The sequence below is a fragment of the Pyxicephalus adspersus genome, chromosome 5, assembly GCF_032062135.1.
Source record: "Pyxicephalus adspersus chromosome 5, UCB_Pads_2.0, whole genome shotgun sequence".
Taxonomy (NCBI): Eukaryota; Metazoa; Chordata; class Amphibia; order Anura; family Pyxicephalidae; genus Pyxicephalus; species Pyxicephalus adspersus.
Genome location: NC_092862.1, coordinates 57,237,469 through 57,252,802, shown reverse-complemented (window position 1 = coordinate 57,252,802; position 15,334 = coordinate 57,237,469). Strand labels below are relative to the sequence as shown.

The following is a 15,334-nucleotide window of genomic DNA, read 5'->3' as shown; positions in this document are numbered from 1 at the left end:
GGGTAACAGACTCCGTTAGGGCAGGGATCAGCAGCTTGCTTGTCCTTTGAAGTTACTTTCAGTTTCACTCTGCACTGCAGCCAGCATCGAGGAGTCACACAGAGGCACACAGTATCAGGTATCGGAGGATTTCTTATTTGCGGGGGGTGCTTTATTTTAATTGTTTGAGCAAAAATCGGGGGGTGGCTTATTTGATGGGGATGCCTTATCATCGGGGAAACACGGTAGCTCCCAAGTGCATAACTTTACATTTATCCATTTTAAATGTCATTTGCCACTTGGCTGCCCAATCAAACAGTACACCCAGGTCTGCTTGTAGATTATAGACATCCTGTATGGACTTAATTCCGTCACAAAGTTTGGTGTCAACTGCAACACAGAAATGGTACTTTTAATCCCAAACTCTATATCATTCCCCAACACTGAACCCTGGGGTACACCACTAATAACCTTGGACCATTCAGAGTATGAATCATTAATTACAACTCTCTGGATGCCATCTTTAAGCCAGTTCTCTATCCATTTACAGATTGACTTTTCTAAACCTATCGACCCTAAGCTCCATATTAACCGTCTGTGGGGTACAGTGTCAAATGCTTTAGCAAAGTCCACTATTTAGCAAAGTACACTATATCAACTGCTATTCCACTGTCTACCTGTTTACTTACTTCCTCATAAAAAGAGAGTAAATTTGTTTGAAAACTTCTGTCTTTCTTGAAGCCATGCTGACTATCACTTATAATACTATTTTCTAGCAGAAACTCCTCTATGTGGTTCTTTATCAAACTCTCTAAGACCTTTCCAACTATGGAAGTTAAACTAACGGGTCTGTAGTTACCTCGTAATGACTTTGCTTTCTTTTTGAAGATAGGAACCACATTGGCCTTACGCCAATCCATTGGTACCTTGCCAGTGACTAAAGAGTCTCTAAAAATTAGAAATATTGGCCTTGAAATAACTGAGCTCAGCTCTTTGAGGACACATGGATGCAATTCATCAGGTCCTGGTGCTTTGTCAACCCTAATTTTTCTGAGCTGTTTCTCAATCATATTAATTCTAAACCATTGTGACTCATTTAAGGCAGTGACATTGCCATTATGAATTTGGATTTGAGATGCGCAATTTCCCTTCATGTACACAGAGCTAAATAAAAGTGTTTAGTAAATCTGCCTTGTCTTTATCCCCAGTTACCTACCCAGTAACATCCTTTAGGGGCCTACATGGTCAGATCTGATCTTTATGCTATTATTATATTTGAAAAATTTTGGGGGGTTTGCCTTAATTTCCTTTGCAATCTGTCTTTCATTTTAAAGTGTTGCACAGTTTATCTCCTTTTTCTTTTTTTTTATTATTTTCTTTATAGGTTTCAAATGATGAAGGTGATCCTTCATTTTTATATTTTTGGAATGCTCTTTTCTTGTTCCTTATGGCTTTTTTAACATCAGCTGTGAGCCACATAGGTTTTAATTTTAGCCTCTTAAACTTATTACTCATATATTTTTCAGTTTGCTTTTGTAGAACAGACTTGAAACATTCCCATTTCTGTTCTGTGTTCTTTGAGGACAATATTGTCTCCCAGCCCCAGTCACAGAGAGCCGCCCTTAATAATGGAAAATTTGCTCTCTTAAAATTAAATGTTTTTATCTTTCCTGTTTTTGCTTCCTGTTTACAGCTTACAATAAATGAAATCATATTATGGTCAGCAGAGTATCATTTCTAGTTGGGGCTTCTATAACCTGTACCATAAAATTATCTTGTAATAAATTCACAATTTTCCTCCTTTTTGCTGTTCCTGTAGTGCCATTACTCCAGTCAATGTCAGGGTAGGTGAAATCTCCCATGATTAAAACTCCTCCACTGTTTGCTGCTTTTTCTAACAACATGTCAGAGGAGAAGCATTGTACCTTACAAGTCCCACAGACTTATAAAGTGTTGTTGCATGGTTAAGGGATGTGGTACATGTAGACCCATATCGCTATGGTTGTAATGTTCCACTTTAAATGTCAGCTTTAATTGTAACTCTCACTTTGGCTTTTTACTGTTATATTTGTGTGTTTACTGAATCTGCTTATTACACAATTCATTTTTTTTATTTTGATCAATAGTTAAATATGCTCATAACATACTGGTACTAACCAATTTTTAGCTAATATTCATTTAACAAAAACCCTGGTGTTTTCTTGCTTTAAGGTTAGAAATAAATTGAGATAATGACTCAAGGCAGAAAGTGATGATGGTTAGCTTCAAATGCAGGTTTCTCTTTGGTCCTGGATGTGTTATTGGTATTCACCTTAGTGTCTGGCTGTCCTTCTCTGAACTATGTGACCCTGTATAAATTTGCTTACTCGAAAATTATCTCAGAGTGCATTAATTGTACAGAAACATACTGAATGTAATGTAAGTTAATGAGCTAATTACAACAGAGAATAGAATAAGTATCTGCTACTGCGCTGCTAATCTAAAACACGACCATCTTTACATTATCCTTTAACCCTTTTGAATGCCTGGGGTGGACCTCCATGAGAACCAAACAGATAAACAGCGCTATAATTATAATAATAAGTCGTGACATTCACCTATCACGTTTGCACACAACATCCACTAATTAATTAACGAAGTCCAATTTGAAAGAAACTGAACAGTCAAGTCACATTTGCACATGACAACTAAAAATGAATTAGCAATGTCCATATGAAAGATGCTTCTTGTACATGAACTATGTGTTCTACTGTGCCAAAACAGCACAGGTATTCTAAATATACACATTCTTGTGTATGATGATTTGCCTGCGGGCCCTAATAATCCAGGGTTTTAGAAATGTTTCCCTGGAATTTTTTGTCCCTGTGATGCCCTTGATCCAAATTCTTGTGCTTTTGATTTAGTTGTAAAGGGTCTTTAACGGTTCACAAAACCTTTAGCCAAAACCCACACATTTTCCAATGGATTGCTATATGAATATACCTGGCTGAAAACATTAATAAATAGTGTTTGAAAGCAGAACTATCCACTGATTTAACTATTTCTAAAAGTGATTATGTTCAAGGCATTCTTCTTCTAAGTGACAATTGCCATTGTGTTTATGTTAAACAGTAGGGTTGATTCACAAAAGGCGTTTAGGATATTCACTCTGCAAGCTAATGTTAGCAAAGCTCAACCTCATTCAATAAAATGAGTGAATTATGAGTGATCATTTACTTTCCTATGTCAACAGCAGAAGCTCCTTTAATGAATCAGCCCCAACTAGTCTCTTCCCACTCCCTGTGCTAGGCACATGAGTCATCAGTAAAGCAAGATGTTGCTGCTTGATAGACAGCTCTGCATTGATTTCATCTTGCCATCTGGATAGCATTTTTATTTTAAATTGGACCTTTACAAGTAAAATAGTGTAAGTACTGACTCCAGAACAGAAGCAGGTAAGACAGTCTGCTAATATGTTTGTAATATATGTTGTAAAACTTTGTGCTGTTTACTACCATTTCCCTAAGGAGACTTTTAGACATTCAGGTGTCATGTGTGATTGGCTGGTGAATTAAAAAGGGTGACTTCAAAGCACTCACTGGCCCAATTAGTGCAGCATTCCTAATTACACATTCAGAGGATATTTAAAATTGCTATAATACATGTACCACCAGAGCTATAAAGATCAGCGTAAATGTAATCTTGCAGAATCTGAATACCTGCTTTGAAGCGACAGCAACATCTCTTAGCACTATATTCATAAAAGGTTACCTAGGGCAAAGTGAACATTATGCAAATCACCCTTAAAATAGTAACATTTACCAATCTATAACTCTTAAAAAAAATACCCAGAAAATGCTTTGAATGTTTCAAATTAAAAGCACTCGTCTGCATTTCGACTTTAATTAGCTGCTAGAATATGAGGTTTAAAATGAGCCCTTTATAGCCTTCCAGTCTCAGCTGCTGGTGTTGAGCGGGCTAACAATTTGTATTATTTTTCTTTTTCTCATTACTATTTGATAGCTTAAAAGCTGCAAGGCAAATTACCTGATCAACCGGAACCTCCACTTTAGTGTTTTCATCTTCCTGAACTTCTGATGCCCCCCACATTTCTGATCTGTCTTCACCAGCTTTGAAAATGCCATCATCTGCACAAAAAAATACAGAAATGAATTTTACCCAAATATGGCTCAAGTCTGATCCTCAGTGGCAGAATTCAGTAAATGCAGCTCCTGTACTGACAAATCAGCAGAGTAGGTTGTTGTGTGCACAGGTTTCTGCTATACTACAGTGATCATGTACTCGCTCGGGATTCACAAATCATCTGTGAACTGCCTGAATATCTGATAAACACCTTGTATTTTTCTGCTTAGAGAAGCGTTGAGCTGGAACTGTATCTTTTCAAGTACAGCAGTTTTGTTTGAATGAAGATAAAAAGATTTAACGAATTAGTCACTGCAGAGATACTGAGTTACATAACAGTGCCTGTGACATATGGATTTAATTAGTTTAACCTGGAGCAGAATTAGCATATGCATTTAGTATTTAGAATTTCAAATTTGTTCTTTATCCATGCTCACGGAATTGTCAGCATCTTAGGTACTACCTATAAACAGATCTAGGTTGATCTAGGTTGGACCTAGGTGTATATGCCACCTTAGAAGTTCTGAGGTTCATTATTAAAGCCCATTTATGCCCCGTCTTCGACTGTCTCCTGCAGCACATCTATATTCTCAAAACCTGTCCCAACGTCGTAGCATGGCTGAAGTCCCTGATCATCTTTTGATCATCGCATTTCTGGAGTCTATGACCATGCCCATGTATATTTCTGCTGTCCAAAGTCGCCTCTAACATTATTGTTACTGAAAACTGAAGATGGGCTGTTAGTAACGTTAAGGGCCATAGCTTGGCCCTCTTATATCTAGCTCGTTGACCACCACTATTTAGTCTTTTGCACTGCTACCACCACTATTTGTAACTGATGCATTTTTAAAAGAACCACCATAAATTTATTTAAAAGAAGAGACCAAACAGACATATTTACACAATTATGCATAGATAAATGTAAAAATACCTATAGAAAGAGTATACCAGCTTTTAAATGCAGGGAAGATCCTGAGGGACACAAAGGAGTTAAAAAAGTAGAATTGTCTGTTCACAATTCATCTTTAAATGCTCCATGACATTTTGTCCTTACCAGGATTAATTTTGTTTGGCAAGTTCGAGCTGGCACCAGTCAAATGGGTGCTCATGCAAATGCATGCATTTTTGGCATCACTGTACATTGCAATTATTGTTTCCACAACAAATACTGTACACAATATTAGAACTATGATTAGGATCATGTAAATTAGGGTATCCTTACACAGGCAAACATTGTAAGTTACACTTTTCAAACTTGCGGAATCAGAGATGTAACATATACAGAAGCTATTGAATGGCCCACTACCAATAAACATAATGGCCCGTATTTAATAAAGCTCTCCAAGGAGAGGATACACTTTCCTCAGTGAAGCTGGGTGATCCAGCACACCTAGAATGTATCCGATCCAGGTTTCAAAACATTTGCTAACAAATAGCACATGACTTGGAAGAAATCCAGACCAGGTTTTTCAAAATGTGATGTGAACCAGCATCTTCCAAGAATTCACGTAAACTGCATAAGTTATGCCTTTACTTGGCTTCAACACTGTGAAATCTCCCCACCTCAGTCTGAAAAAAGGCTCAATCCCAATGTCTAAAAATAAAATTGTTTATTTAAGCCTATGGCAAAAATTTGCTATTAACTTTTGAAATATAATATATGGTAATGCTCAGCACAATACACAACTGTAATGCAAAAGGTAAAGAGTGTATCTCTATAATTCAGCAAGGTAACAAAATTTAGCTACTGATTATGGCACAACACAATACTGTACAATGCAGGACGCAGAGTCAATCTCTATACTACAGCAAGGTAGAAAATGTAACTACTAATTATGGAACAATGCAATACTGTCATTTCCAAGATACCAAATCTATTTCTATGATACAGCAAGGTGCAAAAGAGAACTACCAGTTATGGGGCAATGCAATACTACAATATCCAAGATTCAGAGCCTATCATTTTACTACTGCAAGGTACAAAATGGAACTACCATTTATAGGGTAATACACCACTGTAAAGTCCCGGATACAATATCTACCCCTATACAACACAAGGTACAAAATAAAACTACTATTTATGGGGCAACACACCACTTTAATCTGAAAGCTACAGAGTTTACATCCATATTTTCGATAGAAGAGAATCATGTTCATTTCGGTGGGCTACAAATAACAAGTGATACATTCCTCAGTATACAAAGTATTTTTGTTGTAATGCTTGCATTAGAATTCACATCTAATATCATCCTTTGAGCAGGATTTTTATTGCAGAAGGGACAGGTGATGTCCCTTTGGGAAAAAAAGCATACTTACCTGCCTGTTCTTGTTTCTATAAAAAACATTCAACCGTTGATGCTGGGATATTCTGGGCAAGTGCAGGACCTTTATCAGCCCAGCCAATCCAGAACAAAAAGAAGGAGCAGAAGAAGATGGCGCACCATCTTTGGAACAGGTGGGTGAATAAAAAATTGTGATCAGGCAGGCATGTTTATTTTATTGTGAAAAGGACATCATTGTCCCTTCTGCAATAAAGGTCCTGCCTTGTTGCAATTTTTTAATGGTTGGATTTAGTTCCGATTTTTAATATTGAGATAATTGTTTTAAATTACATGTGTATCCAATAAAAAGTTTCATTCTTTATATATGATAGAAAAAATTTCCTTTTAAGCTTAGATGAGCTCTGCAAGACGGGTCTAATTATATGTCTGTAAGCAAGCTTGTTCAGGTGAACCACTGGTACGTCCCAGTGGGAAACACAAACTTCAAATTAGGTACCTAATAAAATATATTGACTACAACAGATGGATGAGTCTTAAAAGACTGAATTTGTTCAACTGGAGAAGAATCCAACAGCTGACAAGACCAAAATGGCACATATGAATAAAAAATGAACACGCACTCTGACTAGATTCCGTAATTATTTCCTTGCTCTCAACACACATGCATATGGATGCAAACATGTCTTACACAATCAGTGACAGGACAATTCATCACAGATAACAGTACAACATATGGTGGAAATAGTGTCTAGCTGAATGAAAAAAAAGTGTGTGACTTTGAATTTTTAAGGCAATCAGCACTTTTAGACACCACTGTCAATTCATTTTATAAGTAAATATTTAAAAAAAATACCGTAGGCTTTGTTCTCGTACAAACTGTAGAGAGCCTTGAGCTATCTGCTACATTGCAATATATCTGAGTCATTTTCTTATTTGTAATCCAAACACGTGCTGGTCCCTTGGCATCCTCTATAATATATGCATATGCCTTTGTAGCTAAGGTAACTAAATACAATAAAGTTGAAGAAAGCATTGTGTTTTGTTCTAAAAAAAAAACATGTAAAATCAGGCATTACCTCATCTTTATCTGAAATTCAGAGAACGCAGCAAATGTTTCTAATCCTTGATATAAAAGGGTGTAGAATATGCTCTGCAGTATGAATAGAACCATCTGTGGTTGTATCGCGGCTGGTCCACAACAGTTCTGTCTCTTGTCTCTTTTATATCTTGTTTATTTGACAATGGATCTATCAGACCATAATTATAACATATGTGATTTTATATTATGCAGTAACTGTCTGTATTGCAATTGTGCGCCTAGGATTATTCTATCACAGTTACTTGAAATAAGAAACTATAGTGACAATTCAGTGATATTTGGACTCAAATAAATATTTTCTGCCTTAAAGTGACCCTGGTACTATACTAAATGTTTGGCATTTAGATATACCTGTGAGAGAATAATAATTTTACCTGCAAGTTAAAACCAACACCTAAGGTTAGATCAGACTGACGTCCCCCTGGTAGCTGTAAAGAAGTGAATAGTTCACCGGAGGGGACAGTTGAAAAGCATTTAATGATCGCTTGCAACCTGCCCATCAGCGGTGTCAGGAGAAGAACCACCTGGGGGACACACCAGCCAGAGCCGCCAACATGAAAAATTTTGCTTGGTATACAACCTTTGCTTGGTATACAACCTTTGTGCTAGAAATTGTATGGGTCAAAAGGAGTGATAACACCGCACACTACCCTTATTTACCTCTCTCGAGACAAAGCCACGACTGGCCACGAGCGTCAGTACTCCAGTTGCTACCATTCAGTGAACAACTATAAAGCTAAAACTCTCTTTGAATTATATAACATCTCCTCCTCCTCCCTTCTCAGCACCATCCTAGTAAGCACTTGACTCTTCTCAGCAAAGTAAAGTGATGTTAAATTTTATTTATTTCATCTAATTGCTTTTGTATGTATGTATTTTAGTATTAAGCAGTGTTTAAACTATTTTATACAGCCCCATCAATGAATAGTATGCCAATAACTAATAATGCCAATGTTTTTTTTTTCATGGGAACGGATTAATCATTTTCCTTTTATTTCCTATAGGTAAAACTTGTTTGGTATAAGTCCTATTTAGTTTAAGTCTAATGATCTGGAACGAATTAAGGACCTATACGAATGTACAACTGTATATGTTTGTCTCCCTTGTCTCTATGATAGATCTAAAATACTAGGGGATTATTCATGATGTTTTAGAGAGCGAGAAGACATGCCAAGTCTTTCCCTTGTGGCCAAAAATAGCTCCAGTGCCTCTGGTTTAGAGTATAGATACAGAATATTAATATAGAGACAGTCATTCTAAACTTTATATAGCTATTTAAAGCTAGCTGGTCATCATCTGTGCAGTATATGGAAACAATGGCTTCTGTAGAGAAGGATTTATTGACTGACACAAAAAACTGGTCACCTTGTGGTAAAGCAGGCTAAAAGAAACCAAATCTAAATCCAAAACAAAAATCTCACCTAAATAGTGAAAAACAAAAGACAGCCTTGTTAGAACAAAAAAGAAAAGATATTTGCATGTTTACTTTTAGCACAGATCCAAAAACTAAGCAGATTGATTTGCATGTTAAAATAGTGGGCAGAGCCTTTCAAAATATTCCTGTATAACCTTTTGACCAGAACTGCTGGTGTAGAGTATAGTTAAGGTCTAGTATTATGGAACAACTGAGGACCCCATTGTAACAAGTTGGAAGTGTTTGTGGGACTACAAGAGTCAGAAAGGGTTAAAGAATGACACAAAACACTCAGGCACTGCTTAATTAAAAGTTAGTACTTATCTTAATTGGATGCATACAATGGTCCAAAACAGCAACAGCTCCATCAGCAAGATCACACAACTTGGTTATCATCTAACTGGGAAGAGTCAGGCAGGGAGAAGCTAGCATTTTTTTTTATGCGTATCCACAAAACGTCAGCGTCAGCACTCAATTCTATGATATCTGGAGTTAACAATTATACACTGATCTCAACCAATCAACTCGTTACATGACCATTGTTAGCTCATTTCGACCAAACTTCCTTGTTACATTATAATACGAAAAAAAAATTCCAATTGTTAGTATGAGAATATATTTTGAATATTACCAGTTGCTTTCCTATGGCATAACAGCCATAACATGCAAAAAGGGACCCGAAACAAAAAAAAAAAAAGGCCCAAGCTGTGGGCAAAACACAAATCCATGTAAACAACCAATCAGGTGGGCTACACCAATATATACTAAAAATGCTCATCCTGCTGTATACTGTTCTACAAAATCATTTGCTGCCCTGTAATTTGCGATGTACATTCAGTTCACGCCCTAATAACATGAAGCAGAGAGTTAAAGTGAGACCTTTGCAGAGTATGATAATACATCCAAAGCCAAAATTGCATAAGCAGCTGGATCCAGTGACTTATGTGCCTGTAATGATAATAATACAAAACTAGCCACTGAAAAGATTCACAGTAATTTGGCAATGGAACACACTCAACTTCCTAAATGAACAATGAAACAGATAGTCGGCAAAGCAGCCCTTCCATTCACAGGGCTTTTAACTGCCTTTACGTGAAAAACAAGTGAAATGGGAAAAGTGTCAAGAGAGCTCATTATTTCATGGTAACATCACTAAAGCCCTTTTGTACACTTGGATAAACAAGAAAATTACATGCACACACTAAATAGCAAATGACTTATACATCTAAATAACTAGTACAAAATCAATATATTTTAAATAATTAAGCATGCCAATTAATACCTTTTGCCCAAGCTTCCTTTTTTAACCATTGGCAACTCTAAAAAATTTATTGCCGCACAAATTATAACATTACACACAGTCACTTAATGCATTTCAAATCTAAAACTGATTGAAGTTTAGCAGTAGGGATAAAAAAATCATTGTAATAATGGTCTGTTCTGAATATTTTATGGAAATCACAGTCATTTATTAACTGTAAGCTCTGTATGTAAGCAAGAAAGTTAATGTGACCATAAACATTTTTAATGTGATTTACCACGGAGGCTGCCTCATAAAAATGCAAAATCAAATTAAAAATAAAATGTAAAAATCTTTGCCTCATTAAATCCCATGGATTGCTGTGAGGGATGGAACAGGACACATGAGTTTATGATTTGCTGTCGATAATATAATTTGCTGGAAAGAGAGGAGAAAATAGAACAGCAGAATGCTGATCGTATTAGTGAAGGTATATTTCAATTAAAAAATTAAAAAGAAAAATAATCTCTGTTTAATAAAAATCCATAAAGTCGACAGCATCTGTCATGACTAACGCTTCCTAATAAAAAATGCAAACTCATTTCCCTCACTGTCTTCATCTACAGGGCCATTGCCTTTCCTCCACGTGTGCAGATATTAGTTATCAGCACCATGGTATAGCTAGCGGGCTTATAATGCTATATGCTGTCCTTGCATTTAGCTTTTGAGCTCTGCTGTCCATTCCAAGATATACCAATCTCATAGCTGATATGCCATTATTATCTCAATGTAAGTTATTACTGCAGCCTTTAGAAAAGGTCATATCGGGAAGATTAAGGAGGAGACGGATGCTCTCTTGATCTATGTCCATATCTTTCTAGAAGCATACTCTCACATTTAACTGGATGCTACTAATTTGTGGAATCTGACTTAGACAGGTCAGCTTTAAGTGTCTTTATCATAAACATCTACCATGTGAACTTTCCTTTAAAATCTAGCAGGTAAAATGAGTTTTTCATAAAAAAATGAAAATAGCCCACTGGAAAAATGTATTGCATGGTATATTGAAGTATAATGAAATACACATAACTGACCAGTAAACATAATCTATGTAAGGTGCATCCAAAGCCAAAAACAAAAATGTAATATATTGAAGTTGTGGTAACTGCCTTGGATTTGTTGCAGGTATTTGTAGCATTTTCAACATTATAGCTCGCAATAAACTACAAATTACTTTTGCCTATACTCACAAATACATTACAGTAAATGTGGTATCACTAGAACAGGAAATTTGTTCTTCGAAGGATTATCCGGTGAAAAAAGATTTAAAAAGCCTGAAAAGAAAAACTAATATTAACACTACATTAAAGAATTGATAAACTGCAATATATACAATTTTTGATCTTGGGTTTATATACGCTTTAACAAAAGCTGTTCATGACATTACAGCAACAGGCATGTAAGAGACCTGATTATGTAAGGATATGTCTATCTATAAAAGACGTTATCATAATATTAATTGTTTTGTAAAGAAGAATTTGTCAGGTTAGTTTTGTCTGTGATCCCATTGAAAGGATTTTCTCTCAGTTCTAGTCCCTGTAATGCCTATACAGAAAGTAAGAAGCCAAAAATGACTTCCTCACCTGACATAGATAGTAATAAAAACCTGGTGGAGGTTCTACCCTGCTGTAGCATCAAAAAAAATGTAATGTCTGGGGATCAGCTTCAGTTTTTTTAGCCCGCCACTTTTTAATGGTCAAAGAACTGTAAAGGGCAGGTTTTGTGCTGTACAATAATATGTCCCCATTGCAGTGCTGTCCCATCCTCACTCTACTAAAAAGTATTTCTATTACTATATGTATAGATTTTTCCCTTTACTTTCAACCCAGATGATTGTAGAGGTGGGTGATATAGGGACACAGATTGCATGATACTTTCTAAAATTTTAATAAACTAAAAAAATGCATATTAGTCTTCAACAGACTGCAGTTTATTTCCAAGACTTTCAATTTACTCATTCTCCTCTCCATACTTAACACGCTTCATCGGGCCCACTTAGCCGTCCCTTCATTAGTTTAGCCACTACAAACCTACCGCTACCTCATTTTTATACTACAAAGGTTTAAATTCTAAGGCGCATAGGAAATTTATGTAATGGTATAGACAGTAATAAAATATACTTTAACCTCCCTAGCAGTAACCCGAGTGTGACTCAGGGTAGAAAAAAGTTGCTACAAGTGGTAACCCCGAGTCATACTCGGGGTTGGAACACCTAGGGAAGGTTAGTAAATAGAGCCCTTACCTGATCCGCCGGGGTTCCGTGCCATCCAGCGCCGCGACCTCCGTCTTCTTTTTTCTTCCTGCTTCTGCATCCGATGAGTCACTGGGGGAGTTCCCGGTGATGTCGGTGCGTGTGTACGTCCTGGCCAGGCGGGGCGAGAAATTCAAAATCTATTAGTATTGCATTCAATACAAAATAACTGTATTGAATGCAATACATTGGATTGTAAAAGCAGTACACTGTTTTCAAGAACATTTATTTAACAGTATATATAATAGTATGAGTATAATATGTATTTTTTTTTTAATTAAAATTTTTTTTTTAATTAAATTTTTTTTTTTAGTTTTTAAATGATTTTGTGTTTCAAGCTTTATTATACTCATACTACTATATTATACTGTATTTTTCATTAAAAACAATGTACCGCTTTTAGATGTATAAAACCGGAAAGAAATGAACCGCTAGGGAGGTTAATAGGTCAGAAAAACAAACAGTCACACGTGCCTTTAAATAGAACCTTTTTTAAGGTAATATATAGGATATCCTGCAAGAATGTGAGGTTTCGTAAAGCAACTTTTCCTTTTAATGCCATTACAAACTTTGGTTTGTGCTTGGCCAAGATTCTGTTTTGTTGAGGAACATACTAGGCATGATTTCATGGCTAGTATAGAAGGTGCTGCTAGATTGTGGCTTCCCTGTTCTTGACAGATTGGTATGGATGTCAAAAACAGCCTATTAGCAGGGACATTGTGTGGACCCCAGTTATTCATCTTTTTGAGATAATATGTAAAATAACTCCTAAGGGTTTGGAGCAGTAGAAGTGCCTGTGGCTTTTTTGCAGATTCATATGAGTGGTTATAGCAATCAATAATATTGAGTTCTACTCTGGGTATATAGATTGATAGTGTGTTTGTGAGCCATTTCAGTGTTACTTTTGAGTGGTAATTCAATGCACTCATATACCAGACTCTAGTAACACTTCTAGCTATAAGCGCTTGCCTAGAATACAGTGAACAATGGGTTTTGACAAGGTTTTTTCAAGGCTGTGTTGCCTACCTGAAATGCTTTGAGTTTAGGAGAATTTACATTTTAGTTTCAAATACATAGTGATCTTAACAGACAATTGTGCCAATACATTCCCCCCTTGAACTACAAGTGCTCAAACAGGTATTTTAAAAAATCTGCTTCAGGTAAGAAGACAGCTGTTACATATAAAAATATGAATATTTTCCTTTCTAAGCTCCTGAAGCATTTTTTGAAATTATCAAACTGTTACTGTTCATTAAATTGAATTTAACTTATTCCAAGAAATTAGAGAAATGTGAGCAGCTTACAAAATCCAAAACTTACTGATAATTGGAAAGAAAGGTCTATCTTTAGGTATTTTGTAAATATATTCTACTGATTATTTTATATTACAAAATGGACTATTACAAGGATTGTATTACTAATTACTAATTACTAATGGTAAAACAAGAAACTTACATATTGTATGCTAGTCTATCTATGTAATAGGACAGAAGTTTCTGGAACTTTAATGTAATATTCCTTTGTTCATTACTATACAGAAATTTTATATGCTGCAGTCATTCCCAGATTAACCGAAAAGCATCACCTGTACACCAGAGTAAGGCAGAGGCAGACCACAGTTACCTTGGGGATTGCACATGGTGCCACTTAAGTCAGCTAACAAGGTGCACTGGAAAAAGTTTCCTTATTAAAGTGTTGGCAAGTGCACACATATTTGATTGTTACTAATCAAATATGTGAGCATGGACAGGTAGTGGGTAAAAACTTGTTTCTATGCACAATAAATAATAATGAAGGTTAATTCATAATGTATGTAAATTCCTAAAACTTTATTGCATCATAATGTTAGGAGACGCATCTATGACCGGTGATTCTTCATCCTAAGCCAATGCAGTCCAGCGCTCCCGATACCATCCGATCCGATACCATCTAATACCATCGCTAGCAGTAGTAAAGGAGATCAAGCATTTAGTTGTCTTCCGCACTGCAGCTTGAAGCATCCATGGTTTCCCTTTAGCTATGCATGTGCCTCATGCATCTCAGCATCCCTTGCTCATAAATTGAGTTGTGCTACACTCAATCAAAACAGTAGTTACTGGCTATGATCTTGCCCTGCCATTGGCTTCTGGTTCTTTATAGCTTCTCAGGTCCAAGTTCCAGTTGCCTGTTGTAACCTTTAGCTTGTATAGTCTACTGGTAATGCAGTTATCTATTAGATTACCTGTTGTTGACCCTTATTGGACCTGTGATTATTTGCTGCCTGGACCAACCTTTGCTTATGACCCTGACTCTGCTTGTCCTAACTCTTGGAACCTGTTTGGCAGACTGATAACCTGTGTATGACCCATGGTTCTGTTTCTGGACTTACCTCTACTGGACTCTCCTGTCCTACATATCTATGGATAACCTGGTAACCTGGGCTGTCTGAATTTCCATTGTGTCCCCTGTCCTGCTTTTGTGGGCTACTGGTCCTCTGTCACTCCTCCCCCATGTGCTGGCACAGCGCAACCAGCCTTTCAAGCCTAAGCGAGGGCTTAGTATAGGTGGAGAGGGCAGAGTAAGATTGGGAGATAGGTGTGTGATGAGCGCTGGTGATAGACTAAGGCCTTACACCTAAACAGTTGGTCTAAACATGAATGCAAGCAGGACACATCATTAGGATCATTTTTTTTTATATGACAGGCATGAAGTACTTATCTATTGAAAATATTGTGATTTGATATCGGCATGTGTATTTTTCATATAAATCATGATATTTAAAGTGAGGAGGCGGAACTAAAAGTAGACTTCAAAATAAGAATACTCACCTTTCTGGTTGGTGGTATGTTGAAAGTTTAGTCTTTTGAAGAACACCAGACACCACTGTTATCAGACACTTCCAGTAGTG

General features: G+C 36.5%; 1 protein-coding gene across 6 annotated transcripts in view; it reads right to left on the bottom strand.

The window, feature by feature from the left end:
• Positions 1 to 15,334, bottom strand: part of DCDC2 (doublecortin domain containing 2) — a 95,569-nt gene that overhangs the window by 15,139 nt on the left and 65,096 nt on the right. For all 6 annotated transcript variants that reach the window (XM_072411613.1, XM_072411619.1, XM_072411615.1 and 3 more), the window contains one exon: positions 4,006 to 4,106. In XM_072411613.1, the coding sequence (XP_072267714.1) occupies positions 4,006 to 4,106 (101 nt within the window). The remainder of the gene's footprint in view (positions 1 to 4,005; positions 4,107 to 15,334) is intronic.